General features: G+C 35.1%; 2 protein-coding genes across 3 annotated transcripts; both read left to right on the top strand.

Annotated features, from left to right (window-relative positions):
* The first annotated feature begins 205 nt into the window (after window positions 1-205).
* Window positions 206-9,998, top strand: LOC128995743 (pickpocket protein 28-like). Its single transcript, XM_054420760.1, has 13 exons — window positions 206-245; window positions 662-795; window positions 924-1,156; window positions 1,629-1,859; window positions 2,715-2,808; window positions 6,043-6,209; window positions 6,393-6,594; window positions 7,522-7,624; window positions 7,941-8,108; window positions 8,416-8,475; window positions 8,937-9,096; window positions 9,363-9,457; window positions 9,811-9,998. Exons 1-13 carry the CDS (start codon window positions 206-208, stop codon window positions 9,996-9,998), a joined length of 1,875 nt encoding a protein of 624 aa, XP_054276735.1.
* A 2,558-nt stretch (window positions 9,999-12,556) lies between these two features.
* Window positions 12,557-20,299, top strand: LOC128995042 (GILT-like protein 1). Of its 2 annotated transcripts, none has more exons than XM_054419915.1 (6): window positions 12,557-12,670; window positions 13,234-13,300; window positions 14,430-14,576; window positions 15,562-15,741; window positions 19,291-19,437; window positions 20,026-20,299. In XM_054419915.1, coding segments are annotated over exons 1-6 (627 nt in total). In that variant the 5' UTR covers window positions 12,557-12,668; the 3' UTR covers window positions 20,110-20,299. The 2 variants fall into 2 exon arrangements, with proteins under 2 accessions (XP_054275890.1, XP_054275888.1); XM_054419913.1 differs by lacking the exon at window positions 14,430-14,576 and adding an exon at window positions 14,231-14,377 and having other exon boundaries at window positions 20,026-20,298.
* The last annotated feature ends 756 nt before the right edge of the window (window positions 20,300-21,055 follow it).

The raw sequence follows: 21,055 nt of genomic DNA, 5'->3' as shown, positions 1-21,055 counted from the left end.
ACAACCTCTTATGCTAAGAGAAGCATAAATAACATTAGGCTGTTTTAGCTTTTGGAGTTGTAAGTTTTCTAAGGCTTAGAACTAACACACTCGGAGGATATGATTATTAAAACTTAATTTTGTAAACATAGTAGTTCTGTATACATGGAAGTTTTTTATGCATAAAACGATGTATATTTATTTGATATTTTTCCTGATATCTGTAATGTTATCTCAATCTTTTATGCACATTACCCCTTCTAGAGGTATACATATAATCTATCACAAAATATTAGTTGTTTAAGCATTCTTAAATCTCCAAAGTTAGGAGAAAATGTGTCACCTGTAATGTAGCGCAAAACTGGGGGTTTGAACTAGTAGTTTTATTTGCGAATAAAAAAGTTAGGCCCCGGTTAAATCTCAGAAGACATTCTAGAAAATACCGAATACAGAAAACAATATTTATCTTCATCAGTGCTCTAGTTTTACCCTAGTGAAAAATATAAATTGTCATTTTGTTTCGTCACCTACAGATCCAAGAACAGGACAAATTTATAAGACTTGTTTTGGCTTTCTTAGGCAATTGCATGTACAAATAATCAAAAACCTTTTGGTTCTAAGTTGTGGACATATAACTCTATTTGTATTTTATGTATTTCTATTGTATCTATTTGAAATATAGATGGGCAGTCGCCGACAGCTCTGGTGGGAGCTGCTGAAGGAGAAGGGTCCGGACTACGTGAGGCAGTTTTCCGAGATGACAACCCTACACGGAGTCCGGTACCTGGCCGAGCGGAACAGGAGCTTACTGGAGAGGTGAGGTACCCTGCATGAATTTTCAACTGATGTGTTACTGGTGACAATGAATGGTCAAATAGGCCCTTAGGGTAATTGTTTAGATAGTGAAAAGGTAGGGGGATGAGAAAAATGGTGGCGGTTGAGAGGTAGAGAAAGTGTTGAAGGAGGTGGTAAAGACTGAGGTAGAGAGAGGAGAGGTAGCGAGAGGAAGAAGAGGTAGAGGAGAAGGTGGAGGGGGAAGATGGAAGAGAGGAGAAGGCGGAGGAGGAGATGGAGTTATAGATAGAGGTAGAGGTGAAGCTAAAGAGCTTAGAGGAGTGGATGAGGTAATGAAGACGGAGGTAGAGATCGAGCAGGTAAAGGAGGAGGTAAAGATGAAGTAAGGTGAGATATTAAGGAGGTAGTGAAGGCGGATGTATATATAGGTAGATATAGGAGGTGGAGGTGGAGGTAATGACAGAGTTAGTGGAGAAGCGGAGGAGGTAGTGAAAGCGGGAATTTGGTGAAGGGGCAGGAAGATATAGAGGTGGAGGTTAAGACAGAGTTAGGGGAGTAGTGGAGAAGGTAGTGAAAACGGAGGAGGGGTGAATGCGGAGGTCAATAAAGACGGAGTTAGGGAAGAAGTGGAGGAGGTAGTGAAGGTGGAGGAGAGGTGAAGACGGTGGTAGATATAGAGGTGGAGGTAAAAACGGAATTAGGGAAGAGGTGAAGATAGAAGTGAAGGTGTAGGTATATATCTACGTCTACCTCTATTCTATGCTACTACCCTAACGGGCTAAATTGTTTGTTAGTGTCATTGAAAACTATTTTCTCTCTAAAATTGTAAATATCTGGATTAATCAATTTGCCAGATTGTTCTGGGGCCTGGCCATGGTAGTGACGTACTCCAGTTGCTGGTACTTTGTCGCTCTGGTCAGTTCAGACTTCTATACCACCCCTGTTGTTATGTCTGTGGAGACCCGAGCCACATCTAGCTGGTCCATTCCCTCCCCAGCCGTCACTGTCTGCACATCCAGCCACATCTCTCATGCCAAGGTGGATGTCTCAGCACTCTACAAGGAGACCAACCTCAACGATTCAATGTAAGAATTAACTGTAACTAAGTTGTGTAGTTACCCCCTTAAAGCTGTACTGTTGCATTGCTATTTTATAAAACACAAACCATGGTAAATGTCCTTGGCAAACGTAGTCCCTTGTAATTTCTGCGATGAAATCTTAATACATCCAGGTACCATTTTTCCAAAGTTGATATCAAGTATCTTTCAAAAGGCCAACATTCAATGGCCCAACCAATAATCTCAACAGTTCCAAATGAGGTTTTAAAGGGCAATCTCTTTTTGACCAAAAACAAAATGTTGATTAAGTTGAGTCCTCATAAAGTCAGCTACATCTCTCTTTTCAAATTCGAATTATCCACACTTCTTTTTACAAGTGAAGTAGAATAAGCTCAAATTCGAATTAAATTTTTAATTTTTGCAAGGGTTTGAAATGCTATACAGAAATTCTGGGGTCTCTCTTCTTGGTGAACAAAGAATTTATCATTATAGTTTCTAAAATTAATTAGATCTCAATATCTAGAGATCTGAAAACAAGTAAGGTGTAATGTATTTGAAGTATAAATGAAAGATGAACTTGAAACAAGTGAAATGTGTTATGTAGTTTTGTAAGTTACTCAAATTTTGGACTTTTGTAATTAGTCCGTTAGCAAAATTTAGGCGGTTTTACGGAAAGGGAAGTTACCCCACTACTTTTTGCTTAATGTATGTTGAAGCTGATTGACATTTTGGCAAACCTCAACTGTTTAGCTATGTTGTTTTAAATGTAGGATCAAGCGGAGGGGATAGATTTCTTGACCTAAAACTGCCTACATTTTGTGAGCATGAGTATAAGTTTCAATATTAGTTATAGAGATTATGACATGTGTCTTTGCATCTCAGGAAGGCTCGGCTGGACGTTGTGCGTAACCTTTGTGGCCATGCTGGAGGAGGATCTGACTATCTTGATGATGAAGCTTTAACACATGTAATTAAAGTAAGTTTTCAAAATAGCCACAGTCAGACAAAAAATTCCTATGTAGAAACTGAATAAAATCTTTAGATTTCCTAAGTTAGTAAACATACCATCAAACTATAAAGGCCATTACTTACCATCTCAACAACAGTAGTGTTGAGACATTATATTGTTATTGATAAGAATAAATAGGTCAAGAGAAGATTTTATAACAAAAGATTATTTTGTACTGATAATGTATCTGTAAACTACTACATGAGGAAAAAAGAAATTAACATCAACTGCTAGTTGTGGTTGAGGAAAAGCACGGCCACCTTTAACTCCAGCCCGCGGCCTAGTTGAAATGGCGACATTGCAAGTAGTGTTTAGCGGCAGACATCCCATAAAATAACATGACAGACAGGTGACACCAGCTAATTTAATTCACATACTATTTATTTAAATTTAAGAATGTATCTATATAAATAAAATTACAGTTTTGTCTGTACATTGCTTAGAATCATGCAGTTTTTGGTTATTTTTACGTTTCATAGCCTAAGAAAGCTTTCGAGTAAAGAGTCTTATCTCCATTTCTGTCTGTTTGTCTGCCTGTTTGTCCATTCTGTGGTTCCGTCTGTAACGCCAAAACGTCATTTTACGCGGCCTACTCCTAGAAAAATAGAATACCGATCAAGGTTCTAATCATTTTTCTGTATTTACTGGAATGGTGAGAGTGTCTTTGGCTATAAAAACATGGCCTCGATTCTTTGAAAACAAAATAACGAACCATCAAAAACCCAATTTTGTTCGATTGTTGTCAAATTTTATCCCAATGTTTACTATTACTTTTATGAAATAACGACCAGCTGTTTGGATTAGTTCTCACTTCTAGCTGTCACTGAAATGTTTACATTAAAAGTTGTTTACAAATACCGCAACCATTTCCGATCAAGTTTTGTTAGCACATCCAAACCAAGTGAGATTAAAAACGTTGTGCCTTACTTAACCGGTTTAATTAATCGCAAGTGCAACGATTGTTCTTGAGTTTTGATAACCGGGGAAAATACTGCGAATCAGTGTTGTATTAGTGCTGGGAAACTTACATTTTTTTAATCATCGTCACCAATAGTTTATAAAAAAGGTTTCCACTCATTGACGGCACTTCAATGACAGTTGTGTAAAGTGCAAAGTAAAAAATCAAAACTGCAGTGGGTGATCGTGGATGTTGCTGCGATCTTGGAAGATCTTCCTGATTTCGCTGTGCTCGTAACAGAGGTTTAACTTACAGATGTAGCTAAACTCGCTTTCAGTTCTTACATTTCGACAACGATATCGGTACTTTTCCTACTTAAGAAGTAAAACTACAAACGTCCAAAACCCCAGATTTGTTCGTTTTTTGTCACATTTCCTCCGAATATTTGCTAGATATGTGTACCGATTATCGTTTAGAGATTACGTAACCTTTTAAATAAGAAACCTTTGTTTGGATAAAGTGGTTTCTTCAAACTATCATTTATATGTTAACATTCAAAGTTGCTTACAAATAATGCTATTAATGGGAATTAACTTTGATTTTCGAAAACTAAAAAAAACCAAGGGATATTAATAACTTTGGTACTGCACCACATTAAGTGAAAGATTTTTTTTTAGCAAACCATAATGAATTTTTAAAGCTTGGCGTTGATAACGTATCAATGATTTGTGGACTGTGTATTTATTTACTTATTTATATATTTGCCAACGGATTTGTAATTTGCTTTGGTTAAAGCGTAGCAAATCCCCTAATTCAATTTTGTATTTGTGTGTGTATGTCTGTTGGTAACACATTAATGTCCTTATTTCTCAGTGTTTCATGGAGAAGACAAGAGCGCCTTTGTTAATGAAAATTTCAACCCGAATAAAGTGAATTATAGACATCCCAAGAACAAAACAACCTGCGCAGAAACGAAAAGATCACGTTGTTCGCGCGGTAGGTGTGGCGTACCATTCAAACCTGCGCGGCTCGAAACGGCCCAGGGATCTTTCGTTTCTGGTATTACTATAGTGATCCGGTGGCTCAGTCGGTAGCGTCGCGGACTTCGGACCCATGGCAGCGATGACGTGGTTTCGGATCCTGGCCACTGCCACTAAAATGTATCAGTACAGTTCACCTTTGTACTGTACCGCCTTGCCTTGCTTTAACGTCCCACGCACGGGCGGTTAGTCTATGTGGACGGGCAAATGCAAGGTTAAAAGAGGCCGCCAACCTCTTTTTCAAAAGTAAAGTAGTAAAGTAAAGTGTGCAGTACTGAGGTTGATGTAGTATTTTAACTACTTTTAACCAGTGTCAAAAGTAACTTTCAATTACAGGCCTACCTTAGGGTTATGCATCATCAATTCCTTTTACAGTATCATTAGATATAAAATATGGACTAACACGATCGGGTGACATTTAATTGCAAAGCATTCGTTTTGGCTTTGAAACTGTCAGATATTGTATTTTTGAAGGTTTATATGCATTCCTATACAGTAATAGTTTTGCCAGCATATCTGGAAAATGCACACTAAAATATGCAAACCCTGTTCTGAATATAAGGTTTCAACTTACTACAAATATTCCCGTACGTAGAACGGGCAAACAGCTAGTTGAAAATCAACGTATACAATTGAACACCAAAACAAAAAAAATTGAAAATCTATTTCTGTACATTTAAAAGTGGAGTCAATATTTTCAAATCCCAGTAACCAAGCCTTCGTATTAAAAAATAAATAAGTCGGAACCTGGTCCAGGTCTTACCATGAGACCTACGGTAATAGCTTATTCCCTATATGGAAAATTCGCTAAAATACACAAAATACCATTAGCTGCCTCCAAACAAAACAGCTGTTACAACACTAGTTGCGACGTTTTTGCCACTTCGAAGGCCGCGGTCTGGAGTTAAAGGCGGCCATGGGAGGAGTATGTGTTTACATGTATTGTAATAGTGACAAAGATGAAGATATCCTTTTCATTACAAACCACACAAGCTTACCTCTCGAAACGTTCAGTTTTCAATTAACGTTCCATATACTAAAATTAAACTAGTTACCCAGTATCCATCGCAATTATGAACTATAAAACACAATAAGGTGAGAGTTTAGGTCATCTGAGAAAATTAGGGTTCAGGGGACAAAAAGAACAGAAATACGATCTTTCTAACAATTTTACTGACCTAAAAATTAACTCAGTATTCTATCCCAAACTAGCACAGTTTTCTATAATCTTGACTGTGGATGTAATTGTACTCCTGTTGCCAGAACTATCTGCCAGATGTTCGCAACGTGTTCATCTCCGTCACCAGGATGCACAAGAACATAGAACCTCTCCCGGCGCATCTACAGACCATTATAACTCCGTCGTCAATCTGCTTCGTCCACAACATGCTGCCGCTGGAAGCATTCCTCAGACCTGAGTTTCTGGAAGTGTGAGTTATCAGTCATTTAGCTTCCATATAGATGTCTACTTCAGTATTCAACAGTCAATGGTGCACTCTTACAGATGTAAGTAAAAGTCTTGTTACGACACTCTTTGATGGCCAATAGCACCCTTTGTAGTTGTATTTTCCTCTTTTATAAGTGCCTATTTTATATTTGCCCGATAATTGCAGGTACAAGAAGTACGGACTGTTGGACGGGAAGAGAGTGGACCACAATGTGTGGACTCCAGACCTCGGGTATCAGAGTGAGCGTTATGACGCTCTACCACTCAGATTGTGGGGTAACGCGTACTCCAGCAGCACACGGTACTTGCTGAGCGTCCGGGACAATGACTACGATGACGTTTGCAGCTTCAACAATAGGGCGTTCTCGGTAAATGCTTGGATATTGTTGATGTATTCAATTCGAATTGTAGGTTTTAACAGGTTTGTAGTACTACGAGTAGTTGTGTCATAAAGAACTAAAAAAACTCACTTTTTAAAAGCTTTTCTTGTTTTCCAAGAATTTTAAAGTTTTAAAAACTAAAAAGTTATGTGAATGAAAATTATGAATAAAATACCCCCTTAAAGATTGGAATTGTCAGTTGTTTACATGAAATTAGCTAAATACTTGCATACAGTAATCTGATTGCCAAGGTAGCAACTAGTTTGTTTCTTAAGAGTCCTTATGGAGCCTAGACGTTATAACTCATAAAACAATTAAAAAACTGCAAAGCAAATTTCTAATCTCACAGTATACTAAAAAAAATATTTTGAGCTGATAAATAACTCTTCAGTGGCTGTTTGAAAATAACAAAATTAACATTGCTTTTATGGCGGGCAAATCCAAGATGGCCGTTGGCTTCCATGGACTGCCTTAATATAAAAATACATTCAAAACAACAAACAACATTTCTAATTTGACAGTATACTAGATATTTACACTATCACCACTTTGGTGTTTCAAAAAAAAGTTTTGGATGATAATTTACCCTTCAGCAGCTGTTTGAAATTATTCAAGATGGCTGCTAGCCTCCAAGGACTCTTAAGGTGAACCATCTTCAGTCCTAGTAGTTTAAAATTATCATTTAATTTGAAGGTCATTCACAAACTTCAACAAAAATTAACACAATTGAAGCACAAGATGTAACTAGCTCTAATAAAGGAGAAACATTCAGTCACCATAATCAGACTCAAAAGTAGACAATATGATTCACACTTCTTTTAAAATGTTATGAGAAGTCTACTTGCACTGTTCTAAATAAATAATGAAAATATACCAAAAACCTTTTCTTAAGAAACTTTAAAATATTTCCTTCAGATATATCTTCACAATCCAGCTGAAATACCTTGGCGAGTACACAGCAATATTTTTCTTAAGACAAATTACCGAGTCATGGTTTTCATAACTCCAGTTGTAACAAGTAAGTGTTATTTTTATTATTTTCATATGCCTATATAGAGTTTTAGTCTATTAGTTAAGTTAATTTTTGTATTTTTATCACAGAAACTACTATAAGCTATAAACAATGTCATTTTAAAATTGACTTTTAATTCAATTATTTGTATTTCTATTAAGTTTTAATGGAGAGATAACATACCAAAAAATTTAATTCAACAACAAATCCATGAATTTAAAATAAAATTAAAATTTTGTAGATTTTACATTGGTTTCCTATAGTGTAAATTTTTGTTCTAGAATGGCCATTTTTTACTTACTTATATCTTGGGGATTTTCAGGTACTGATGATGTGGTGAAGGTATGGAACCCTATGAAGAGAGGATGCTACTTTGAGAGGGAGAGGTATCTCCGTTACTTCCACATCTACACGCAGCGCAACTGTGAGAGGGAGTGTGATTCTAACAACACCTACGCTAACTGCGGCTGCGTCTCGTTTAGCCACCCTAGTAGATATCACTTTTTTATGTAACATTTGTATATATCCACTCCATGAGAATTAATTTGCTTACGTTTTCTCTAAAGGAGAGGTCTAAACTCTGGTATTTTCCTAAATTTTTTTAAACGTTTGTGAATTTGACAGTATAGAAATTGACATCAACCTCTTGTGGTTTAATTCAATTATGTTATTTTCACTTTACGTCTAAAACTACAGCTTTAACATGAAAATAGAATGTATACTTCTCTTAACAGCCAAAGAAAATATGCTCTTAAGTGTAAGATATAAATATGAAACTAATTTTACAAATTTTTCAGGAAATTTATCAATGCCGCTTTGTGGTCATAGCAGACTGCTATGTGTGGAGAAAAGTCAATGTAAGTCATAACTTTTATTACAATACATAGTTTAAATAATTCATAACAAATTATATGTATAGTGGATATGGTGTATTTAAAAATCTAAAATATTAACCTAGTGTTAGAATATAGTCAAGGTAATTTTTAAGTACTGAAATGGCTCAATACTCTCGGTATCATTACCATTATCAATTAGAGATGGGGACGCCACCTAGGTGTGTACTTTGACCCAATGAGTGAAGCATGTGTGAATAGACTACTGTAACATGATCTGTGTAGCTTTTGCACTGACTAAATCAGCTGTTTCCTTAGTAAGGATAATTTATTTAAAGCCCTGTGATCAGCAACAGATGGATTTAGTTTACAACCAAACCATCAAAAAGCTACTGACTTTTCTAAGGTTCAGGCAACCTTTTGTCAGGTGAGCACTACTGAGTTTGCCAAAGTGTTGTATGTTTAAAAGTCATTTTTTGTTAAAGCTATGATGATCAAGCAGGAGATGCGATTGAAAGGCAAGGATAACTGTCAATGTCTTCCGTCGTGCAACGAGATAGACTACTTTCCGGAGATTCACTGGCGACCCTGGGAGTTCATGGTTAATTCTTCCTTCGCCACCATCCCTGGAAAAGTGGACCTCAAGTAAGGCCTCAAACATCTGTTTGTGGAAAAATGAAAGTGCCCAATTTTACAGCCATTGAGTTAATAGAGTCTGCCGGTTTGCAACAAAATTTTAAATGTTAACCGTTATGCATGGATGAGCGTGTTTAATGACAAAGACGGTTTTGTTGAATTTTCTAGATTCATTTTAGATTCAATTTTCTAGTCAATTGCCCAGCACTGTTGGATTTGAAACTGTGTCATATAGTGGTAAAGATAATAGAATAATGATATTTTCTTAATTTCAGCACAACTTCAATTTCCCTCCTGGCCATTGCGGTAAAAAAGAAGTACATGAACATGACAAAAAGAACTGCTTTAATGGGTTCTGCAGCATATGTTGGTGAGATTTATTTAGCCCATTAATAGATAGTTTGATAGTTTAATAGATAGATAGCTTGTGTAAAATTTGATAACTAAAAGTGTATATGTACCAGGTATTGGTTTAGTTTACACTATTTCAAAAGTAGTAGTCCTCAATTATAAGAGATGTAACCTTATATTTTACAGATAAAAAATATATTGATAAAATTTGTGGTACAACCTTTATTGCTGTATTGTTAAAATGTCAAATAAAACCCCCCAGATTTAAAGGAAAATAAAATTGTCTCGGATTACAGAATTGATTACAGTGTTACACCGTGGTTATTTTAACAGGCATTTGATGAAAACATTCATTTAGCTTGGGTTTTTCAGCCAGCATTGGAGGGATTTTGAGTCTTTTCCTTGGCATCAGCGTGTTGAGCCTCTTCGAAGTTCTGTACTTCATTACATTCCGTGCGATAACCAACATCTGGAACGTTTATAAACAGGAACACCAACTGGAGATGAACCAAAGAACATTGTGGGCGTTCCGAAGCAGGAAAAATCCTTTCATACCTTAATTGTTCAAATAATTATCATCAAAAACAATTATAGTCTAGTTATATTTTTTGATTGTTTTACCTATACCAAATGTGACATTAGTGCGATAGTTTATTATGAGTTTACCTTAGACGATTCATCAGTTTTCAAATAAATTGATAAAGAATGTGGCTTTTTGTTTTAATTAAGATGTAATCAGTGAATCATCCAAGCCTTGGTCAATAAAAATTTACTATTAGTAATAATTGATGTTAGATCAGTAAGATTATGATAACATCTTAACCGAATACATACCTCGACCTTAGATTATAGATTATACCTTAGAGTAGGAATTTCAACATTTTGTAAAAGAATAAAGGAATAAAGTCTAAAATCAGCAAACTGTATTAACTATGGAAATTACCAAAATAAAATTATATGGAATCCTAATCGAACTAATTTCCATCTTACACTATAGTGTATTTTGCTAACATGTGTTGTTTTATGTAAAGTCTTTTGGTGTTAATTTAAGGGAATGAAACTTGAAAAAATAACTAAATATAACTTAGAGATAAATTAAACATAATTTTTGAAAAACGAAGCATACACAATGTAATAAATGCCTGTTAGATATAATTTTTATCTATAACATTTAGATGACTATGACTAATAGGAGGCTTTTTGTTGACGTTTCTGAACAGGAGAGTTTTTTCCGGGATAAGGTTGTAAGCCTTATGCCTAACCTTCAACCTGGAGGACCAGGGTATCCCTTATTGTCTGGCTCCTACCTCACGTAAAACCATCATACAACCTGTAGTATTGTATGGGTCAGAAGTATGGGCAATCTCAAAACAGGCTGAAAAAAAGCTGATGGTGTTTGAAAACAAAATTTTAAGGTGCATCTATGGTCCCATAAATGAAGATGGAATATGGAGAATACTCACTAATAAAGATATTCGAGAGCTTTACAGAGACCCGGACATAATAGCCCAAATCAAAAGTAGAAGACTCAGGTGGGCAGGCCATATCGCAAGAAGAGAACAAAATGCAACAGTTAAAGCGATAAATGAAGGACTACCATGAGGAAAGCGGCCCTTGGGACGACCACGACTTCGCTGGAAGGACCGGGGTAGCGGATTTCTACCCCCGGATATTTACCCCCATGAAAAAACGCCTACGTCATTTTGACGTCACGAGGGGCGGGGCCTATACACGATCGAGAAACAGCCCGCGACTGGAAATCTACCCCCGGACATCTACCCCCGGACATCTACCCCCGGACATCTACCCCCAGACATCTACCCCCGGAAATCTACCCCCGGACATCTACCCCCGGACATCTACCCACGGACATCTACCCCCGGACATCTACCCCCAGACATCTACCCCCAGACATCTACCCCCGGAAATCTACCCCCGGACATCTACCCCCGGAAATCTACCCTCGTGGTCAGCTACGCTACGTATCGGCCAAGATGCATTGTTGTAATTTATTTTATTAATCGGTTTATGTAAATAAACGGCTCTTCGGTTATTCATTAGCTTCTAATATCCAGTATAAAGTATGCGATATGTTGTTGTCATGTTTAACATGTACATTGAATAGGTACAGTATTTTACATATTTGATTTACGTAGCTAAATAAGTCTATAACAAATAACATTTATCTTATGTTATTGGAATTAAAACAACTACAAGATTATGCAGTTTAAAAAAACTAGGTTTTCTGAAATCAATATGTTTTTCCTAAATATGATATTATGAATATGCTTTCTTATTATTTACTTTTAAATATTTTTTATGATATCATCGTTTTAGTGACACACCTGTTGTGTTGGCAACGACGTGGGGTATATTATTGCCCAAGAAGAATAAAGTATTTTTTGAGTTATCGTTTTACAAAAAAAGTTAATTCGAATAATAAGCTAATGAATAACCGAAGAGCCGTTGACTTACATAAACCAATTAATGAAATCAATTACAACAATGCATCTTGGCCGATACGTAGCGTAGCTGACCATGGGGGTAGATTTCCGGGGGTAGATGTCCGGGGGTAGATGTCCGGGGGTAGATGTCCGGGGGTAGATTTCCAGTCGCGGGCTGTTTCTCGACCGTGTATAGGCCACGCCCCTCGTGACGTCAAAATGACGTAGGCGTTTTTTCATGGGGGTAAATATCCGGGGGTAGAAATCCGGCGACCCGAAGGACCAAGTGGAAAAGGACTTGAGAAGATTGGGGGCAGAGGCTCAATGGATGCAAGACAGAGAGAGATGGCGAGGCATAGTTGGCAAGGCCAAAAACCTTCTGAGGTTTGAGTGGCCTAATAGGTAAGGTAAGGTATGACTAATAGGAAATAATATCAGTATATTATTTGCATCCTTACGATATTTACATCAGAAATGACTCTTATTCTTTCTTATCCATGTTAACTTCAAAAAAAAAATTTTAATCTGTTTGAATATCTATTTATTAAGTGTTTATATCGTTACTTGTAGAAACAATATTAAAAAATAAACTTGGTTTTCATTATCTAAAGGTTTAGTTGTTCTTGAATGATAGCCTCTTAAGATCTGGTTATTGTTGAGAAAGATAATGTCAAATGTTACTGATTGTGGATAGATACGTCGGAATTAATCCTATGCAAATTGAACAACCTTCTTCAATCAGTTTTGTGAGAATTGCTTTAAAAAATATCAGTGAAACGCAATAAAATGTAAGTATAGTAGATTCGAGTTTTGTTTTTTAAACATGCATTAAATAAACTTACACAAAATTTAGCTTTAAAAAATTGTTTTTATAGTTGAAAACACTAGTTGAATGTTTCTAATTTTAGTAACTCTTAATACTCCTTTGGAGGTTTAATAGCTTATAAAGTTTGGCTTGATTTCTTAGTCGTATTTCACAAGAGTTTAGTTTTGTTTTAATCCGTAATGTACATATTTAAAAAAAAATGTGCGATGTTAAATGAGTATTTTATAACCTCTATACCATTTGTTTAGTTTAACACATTAATGGAAGAATATCTTTAATAAAAATACGTTTGTCCTTGCCTAGATCACCAAAAGATTTTAATTCTAGATGCGGATCAACAGTTTAAATGGAAACTACTGTGTCAACATTATCACACACCAAATTGCCTTTTTGTGATAAATGAGATTTGAACGTGCATACTTCTTCAAGACGCACGTCTTCTAAAAGACTTGTGTATTGATTTCTGGTTTGTTAATTAGACTAATTGCACCCTGTCAAAATCAATAACCCAAATGAATGTTACAGGTTCATCAAAGGCGGTTTTGTTGTTTTTAGCATTCTTCTTGGACTCCTTAAACTATCAGAGCAGAAAGTAAGTTGATATGAATAGCTTACTTTTAAATTTTAATTTTACCCAAGATTTACAGATGTTTTATTTTACATTACAAAATACAAAGTGTCATTTTGAGTCAAATATTTTTGGGTGTCGAAAGAACAAATAGCAGTGTGTAAGAAGGTTATCTGTAAACAGGCTAATAACAAGCTTCCAATGCGGTAAAGGGAGCTAGATAAAATCCGAAATCAGCTTCTACTACTACTTCTTGACTTCATTCACCAAAATATTCTATGTGGTCCTTTTGCGATACAACGATCCATCTTGTCAAAATAGCCAATGATAATGTGAGCGAAAACCGACAAACCTGCTAAGTACTATCCCTCTCTTGTGATTAGATTTCTATGGGACAAGAGTCAAACTCTAACTCCTCTTTAGGTTTTCAAAGCAGAAAATGAACAGCTGAAGTACTTCACTACAGCTGATTTTATTTAATGAGGAAATTGGCATGAGTGAAATTCCAATTGTAGCTGTGTTAATGGTACAGATCAGCTGTTTCTTTTAATCAGTACCATCAATAAATACAAACCCTAAGAAGCTAAATGCTTATGGAGAATAGTCAGAATAGTCTCCTGTTCAGCTGTTCCATAAGGATGGGAAATCTACTTAGGGAATATGTTTTATCTGGCTTTAAAATATTGATTGAAGAAGAAATCAAATCTATATACAGCCATGAACAAAGAAATGTTGCCATTTTACATTAACTGCTGTATGGGCTATTAAATGACAGCTGTGTCTAAGGAACATGTCGGCCTTAGTCACTAACAAGACCACAAGATCGCGCTACTCATATTTGGGTTAAAATACGCACATAGTGGCGTCCCTATCTTAAATAATTGATATAATTGAAACTGCTAACAAATAACTTACACCTTTCAAAAACTATTGTTGAACGTTTTTATTTTTCAGGAAACTCTTAAGATCACTGTGTACTATGAGACATACTGTCCAGACTCAATTGATTTTATTCAAAAACAGTTGACTCCACTTATGGGAGAGTTCAATAGGTATCCTGACTGGCTGGAAATAGACCTTGTTCCGTTTGGTAAAGCTAAGGTAATGTAATATTAAAACAAATGCAATGTTTTTATACAAAATTGTATTTCAGGAAACATTAAAGATCACAGTTTACTATGAAACTTACTGTCCAGATTCAATTGGTTTCATACAAAAACAGCTGACTCCACTTATGGGAGAGTTCAACAAATACCCTGACTGGCTTGAAATAGATCTTGTCCCCTTTGGTTTTGCTAAGGTATTCACAATTTATGTTTTTAGCTTAGACTGTTTTTGTCAAGAGGTCTTTAAGATGGTATATTACAAGTTTTAAAAATTGTAAAAAATACAAAAGAGACTACAACAAAAAACCAAAATAACTAACTGGGTACTAGTTTGTTGTGATTTAAATTTAGGATTTCCCTTAAAAAATTGATATAAAAAAATATCTTTTTACTTATTTATACTTTTGGTCAACCAAGAAAACTAATTTCATCATATTGTCAGGAAACAGCCGGTTTTAGTTCTCTAAATTGTCCGCAAAATCATCGTTTTCAGTTCATTTCAAAGAGGGAACAGAAAAACATATGGTACATTTTTCGCTTCACTAACCTCGAAATTTGTTTGCAAATGCTAATCACACGATATTTTAAGTTATGTTTGTAAACAACAGAAATGTAAACATTGATGACAACTTTGTATAACCTCAAATTATGGGGTGTAATTTTGTAACGATTAGAAGGTTTCCACAGTATGATGAAAATGGTTGTTCATCACACGGAGCGAAAGTGTCTTTTTGGTACTTATTTGTATCATAAAACACGATCGCATACCAAAAAGAGCCGTTTTAGTTCCTAGTTATGAAAACTACTATTTCATTATTTTACATTCAATGATTTTTTTTAAAGTAATTTAACCATTTTCATGTTGATTCCAACTTTAGGTCAACCAATAAAAAATATTTTGGTTCCTTTTTCAATAACTAATTAGATTTTATGGTTAACTGATAAAAATATATTGCATTTGCCAGGAATTATTAAGGAAATAAACAGGAAAGCAGGCTTACCTTTAAAAAAGTCCATAGAGACACATAATATATACCGGTACAACATATATTAAAGGTAAGCCTGTTTTCCTGTCAATTTCCTTAATTATTAGATTTTAGTAAGTATTTCCCGATACATAACTATATTGTTTTATGATGTAGTTAGTATGGTAATAACATGTTGATCTTTTTCACACAGGAGGTTGCACACTTGGAGTTTGAATGTCAACACGGACCAAAGGAATGTTTGGGTAACAAACTGAATGCTTGCGCTATCAAAAGTTTAGTGACTCACTCTAAGAAACCCCACTACTTGAAACTTATCAACTTCATATACTGCACCATGAATGCAGAAAACCAGATAAAAGCTGCATACAAGGTAATTAAGCCTAATATATGAGTAAACTCATACATTTGTTTTAAAAAATGTTTCAAGGACAGAAATTTATCTGTTATTTTTTTTGTGACATATATACCTGAACTGCGCTGCTAGTAAAAAATACCCCCGCCGCAGCAAACCTGCAGACTAAGCGAATTTCCATTAACCTGATTGGATTTACACTAAAATGCCTCCATAAAAATAGCACATTTATTTCCTATTTAAATAGCCTAGAATTAGTTTAACGAGTACTTAGGTTTGCTGCAATAGGGAGGGTAAAAAAGATGTTTTATAAAATAGTAATAGTTTAGCAAGAAATAAAAGTATTTTCCAAAATCAATCAAAATATGTTCATAAACAAGCAAACTACAACAGTTGACTTATTCTCCATAAGAATAACATGGGAATTTTAAAATTACAATTTTTTTGAATTTTCTCCGTAACAATTAGGCGCATAATAACGCTTCAATATACTAAATTATTTGTTTTTTTAAGCTCTACAAAATGGTTTAAAAAGAAATTGTGAAATTTTGTGTTTTTAGGGTCAAAAATGGGAAAAACCTATTTTTACCCCATAAAACCCCCCATAAACCCCCGTTCCCATAGTCCGATCATGCTGGTTCGCGAACTCATTCAAGTTTATCCCACCTTACACCTTCAAACCAAATTTTATCAAAATCGGACAAAAATTACTCAAGTTATCGTGCGGATGGACACATATATATAGATATATAAAAATTTGAACGAATGGTGTTTTTGGCCTCTGGGGACATCAAAATGAAAAAGTAAATCGGTCCCGGGCTTACCATGGTTAGGTCTTACCATGAGACCTACGGTAATAGCTACTTCCCTATAGGGAAATTCGCTAATACTTCCCTATAGGGAAATTCGCTAAAAGACTATCGTAAACCCTCATCCTACTCCTACTAATATTATAAATGAGAAAGTTTGGATGTATGGATGTATGGATGTATGGATGTATGTTTGTGACAAGTGAACGCGAAAAATACTGGTCGGATTGGGTTGAAATTTGGCATGATGATAGCTCACATTCCCGATTAACATATAGGCATATTCTTATTTCAAAAATCCTTTTGGGCTCCACCCCAGTGGCTCTGGAGTTTCCCATGTTAACCTTATGAGAAATGAAATTATTGAATCTTAACAGCTGTTTCAATTAAACAAGTTGGTTCTGTTCTGTGATGTTCAATAGCATTAAAGTTACAAAAATTACCAACAGGGTGCAGCACTATTATTTCTTTTACAATTTATGACAACAGCTAATTTGCAACCAAAAGGTGAGTGAGCGTAGCGAACGAACTTCAACCTGGAGGCGAGTTAGCGTAGCGAACGAGCTAACCTGAAGGCAAGTGAGCGCAGCGAACGAGCTCCAACCTAAAGGTGAGTGAGCGTAGCGAACGAGCTCCAACCTAAAGGTGAGTGAGCGTAGCGAACAAACTTCAACCAGGACGTGATTGAGCCATGCGAACGAGATAATCTTGAAAATTAAGAAGTTAAACGGGGCAAAGCCCGCGGGTTACAGCTAGTTTATCATAAAACCAGATGAGATTTCTACTTGTAAGTTGCAAAGAGTAATGAAATTATAGATGTGCAAGCTGGAGATTTCCATTTAAGCCGGGCTTGAGTCAAGCTTTTGTATATAATTTTAAAATATATAGAATAATTTTGAAATTAGAACACAACGAAACAACCAAAAACAAATTCAAAGAACTGAAAATTTTAACGGTATATGGCCAATTTATTTACGACACAATTATTCTAGCAAAAAACTCCTTGAGCACCTCTGAGACAAATTATCACCCATACAACACTCGGCATAAAAAATTCCTTATTTCAAGTAAACACAAATTAAAATTCTATGAAAAAAACCATCCTATATAGGATTAAAATTTTTTAAGCATCTTCCTAATGAAATCAGAAATGAACAAAGCAGGAAGAATTTCATGAGAAAACTAAAACTTTATTTAGTAGAGAAAGCGTTATATTCCCTGGAAGAGTATTTTTCCACCTCCCTTCTTAGCGTTAGTAATTAATTCAGTTTTGATTATTTTCATTTCCTGGTTCTTGGTTTTTAATGTACATAATGATCCAAGATATGCAAATTTGTAAATTATTAATTTAAGATAGATTTAAGTTTGTTGACGCCATTCAATGTACAAAACTGTACTTTATGAATAAAGCATATTTGATTTGATTTGATTTGATTTGATTATTATGTGTTGTAATGTCATATAGTAAGATGACGTGTCATAATTCTTCTTTTCAAAATGCAATTAAAGTTAAATGATGAAGATCAAGAATACAAATCAATTCTAAACTTATAATTATTAAAATTAATCATGTATTGAAATTAACTGCATGGAGAAGTAAGGTATAGAGGAAACATGCTTATGGGACGAATGCACTCTTTTAGCTCTAGATTGTTGTGCCAGAAATATACTTGTAATGAGCAAGGAAGAGCCCCAGGGGCGAGTGGAAATTAAATTCCTATTGCACAGGGCACAAGGTCTTCCTCCACCGTGAGCGTTGTAGTACATGAGGGAGAGGGAGGCAGTGTTGGACTTTACCTTAGACACCAGTGACTAGTGCTAGACACAGCACTTAAGTCTACCACTGATTGTTTGTTCTGTACTTACTTCTCTGTGCTATAAGTAAAATGCATTAGAATTATATCGCTAAATGTAATCCAATCTTATCTAAATCTAAATCTACTCACTTCACAGTAGGGGGCGAGCGGGTCTAGTGACCAGAGCGTGTGGGACTTCGGTCCTTGAGGTCCCGGGCTCAAATCCCACGACCAATGGATTTTATCCAAGTGATAACGCCCCAACACCTGGTCTAGCCTGAAGTAATGTGAAAAAGAATTCCGGGCTCGTGCCTAGCATCCTAGGACAAAAAAATGAATATTTCCTGCAAATGGCACAGACACAATCGTGTAGTAATCTTTTGACCGAACAACCTTTGCTAAAGTTTTCTGCCCCATCTGAAAACGTCAAAACACGTTTAAACGGTTATAACTAGAAAGCAGTAAGATAAAGCATTTTAAGGTTGATTTGCAGTAAGATTCTAGTAAAGATTTGAAAGAATTTTTCATGGTCAGGAATGACATTTTTCTACAAGACACTTATGTGTTTTCAGATAAACGCACCCCTTCACAAAAAAAAAAAACGCCCTCCTTTAAAAAATTTTCATTTATTTTCAAATTTTCAATTGTTTTTACAACTTTTTCTACCTAACATTTTTATTGCATGTTTGTTTATTGTTAGTTCATCTAAAGGACACCATATTAACCACCTGTAAATGGTATGTAAAAAAACTTTAATGGTTACTCTTTAGTATAGAATTAACCTCATGTCCATATAATTATTAGTTTTAAAATTATAAACCTACAAAACCGGATGATTCTTTTTGAAATATCCTGTATTATAAAACCTTAAAAACCATGTTTTACAGTACATAAAAAAACAATTCAATGTATAACTTACCACAAAGAATGGTGTGAGGAAAATATTCTGACGATGTTCACAGTGTGCTCAACAAACTTCGGTCAACTACGCAAGAATGATCCGTTGTTATGTGGATGGGACAGGAGACAAGCTTATAGAGGATTATGGGTACAGGACTGCAGCATTGAACCCTACTCTTTCATGGGTACCCACCATCGTCTTCAATGACGTGCGTAACATTGGATATACTTAAGTAAATTTTATTCAATAGCTGCCAAATGAAGCCAAACGCTGGCATCATTTTTGATTAGCAAATATAAACTTAGAAACATTTCATGTTAAATTATTTTGAGAGAATGCTACATGCATCCAAAGTAATATTATAATTTGGCGCAAACAATTGCTACAGCCACCACATCCAAAGTAGCTTTTGTTTAATTTGTTTAAAACTGTCGTAAAAACACATAGACTATTAAATTAAAAAATAAATTATAAAAACAAAAGTTTTTTAATGGTTTCATTTTTTAAAATATAACCTACTGACTGATCAATCTTTTAAGTAATTCTAGTGTATAGGTTTACTGATGAAAATAAACAACTAAACACATCAAACAAAGACTTTTCAGATACACTTTCTCCATGTAGTCGAGTCTTAGTGGAAGAAGGAGCGAGTACAATCCGGATATCCTTTGCTATAATCCATTTACCTCAGCAAGATTAGACTGCTGTTTAAGCCTTTCTACCAAAAGAACTTAAAAACCGGCTTAAAACCATCTTTACAATAACATTTTAAAACATTTGATTTTCTATTTTTCAGGTGTTCAACAAAACAGAAAGTGATGAAGCTCAACAAAATCTGTACGGCGTAGTTTGCAGATACAATCCTGACGCTTGCACTTAAGAAATATCAACTTGGAAATTATAGGAAAAAGTTATACTAAGCCAAAATATTAAATAAAGGACAAAAATATATACAATTATATTAACTTGGATCTATAGATATATAATATATTATGCTTGTATGTACCACTTGCCTTTATTTTTATGTGACTGTGAAAAATAAATTTATTAAAATGCTTGTCATGTAATAAGCCTCTTTAAACACTTCAAACCCGTAACTGTAGTTATAGAGATAGGTAATTAGGTAGTTGAATACAGGCAAATGTTCACGCTTTATAACTTAGTCAATTAGATTTAAGTAAAATTTTCAGTAGTAAGTCAATAAATAAAATTATTTAAATGGGTTCAAATCTCTTTTGCTTTTGAGAAGAAAATATCCAAATTTTTGTAAATATTTATGTGTCTCTGAAACATAAAGCATAAAAAAATCTCTTACCAAAATTATTTACCTCAAATTAATTAGCAGTTTCAATGCAGGATAACTTAATACACTTAATAAGCAGAATGCAAATTTGAAACTTTTATTTAATTACCTTCAATAAGGTCCAAAAGTGAAAAAATCTGTTTTTTAAGAAACCAACTAGAAATTTTTAAGAGGCTATCGACCTCTTCTAACCTTGCGTTTGTTTGAGGATGGGCCTCTAAGGTCTTTTCATGTAATATTAAGTAGAATGTATCCAACAAAGCAGGAGGTAAGACGGTACAGTACAGTGTAAGAACTATTAAAATTAGAAGTAGCAACACTAGAACCTGATCTCACGTCATCGCTGCCTTATTTTTAGTTGTTTTAGTCTGTTGCGCTATTGGCTGAGCTATCAACTCAACATACTTTTTTTTAAGTATTTGAACCCAAAACCTCGTGGACCAAAGCCACATGCTCTACCCACTGCAATACTGGAAACTTGTAGCACTGCTAATCGCTGCCACCACCAAAAGTTTTCTCAAAA

This window comes from Macrosteles quadrilineatus, unplaced genomic scaffold, assembly GCF_028750875.1.
Source record: "Macrosteles quadrilineatus isolate MER2022 unplaced genomic scaffold, UCM_ALF_1.0 Scaffold_5__1_contigs__length_97177068, whole genome shotgun sequence".
Lineage (NCBI taxonomy): Eukaryota > Metazoa > Arthropoda > Insecta > Hemiptera > Cicadellidae > Macrosteles > Macrosteles quadrilineatus.
Note: the sequence above shows the minus strand (reverse complement) of the source record. Positions and strands in the feature narration are given on the sequence as shown.

Bases quoted from the DNA above. Each gene is read 5' to 3' on its own strand.
- LOC128995743 (XM_054420760.1), top strand. From the start codon at position 206: ATGTTATCTCAATCTTTTATGCACATTACCCCTTCTAGAG. The intron at 1,860-2,714 runs GTAAGAATTAAC...TTTGCATCTCAG, and splicing joins ACCAACCTCAACGATTCAAT to GAAGGCTCGGCTGGACGTTG. The intron at 8,476-8,936 runs GTAAGTCATAAC...TTTTTGTTAAAG, and splicing joins ATGTGTGGAGAAAAGTCAAT to CTATGATGATCAAGCAGGAG.
- LOC128995042 (XM_054419915.1), top strand. The intron at 13,301-14,429 runs GTAAGTTGATAT...ATTGTATTTCAG, and splicing joins TTAAACTATCAGAGCAGAAA to GAAACATTAAAGATCACAGT. The intron at 14,577-15,561 runs GTATTCACAATT...TTTTTCACACAG, and splicing joins TCCCCTTTGGTTTTGCTAAG to GAGGTTGCACACTTGGAGTT.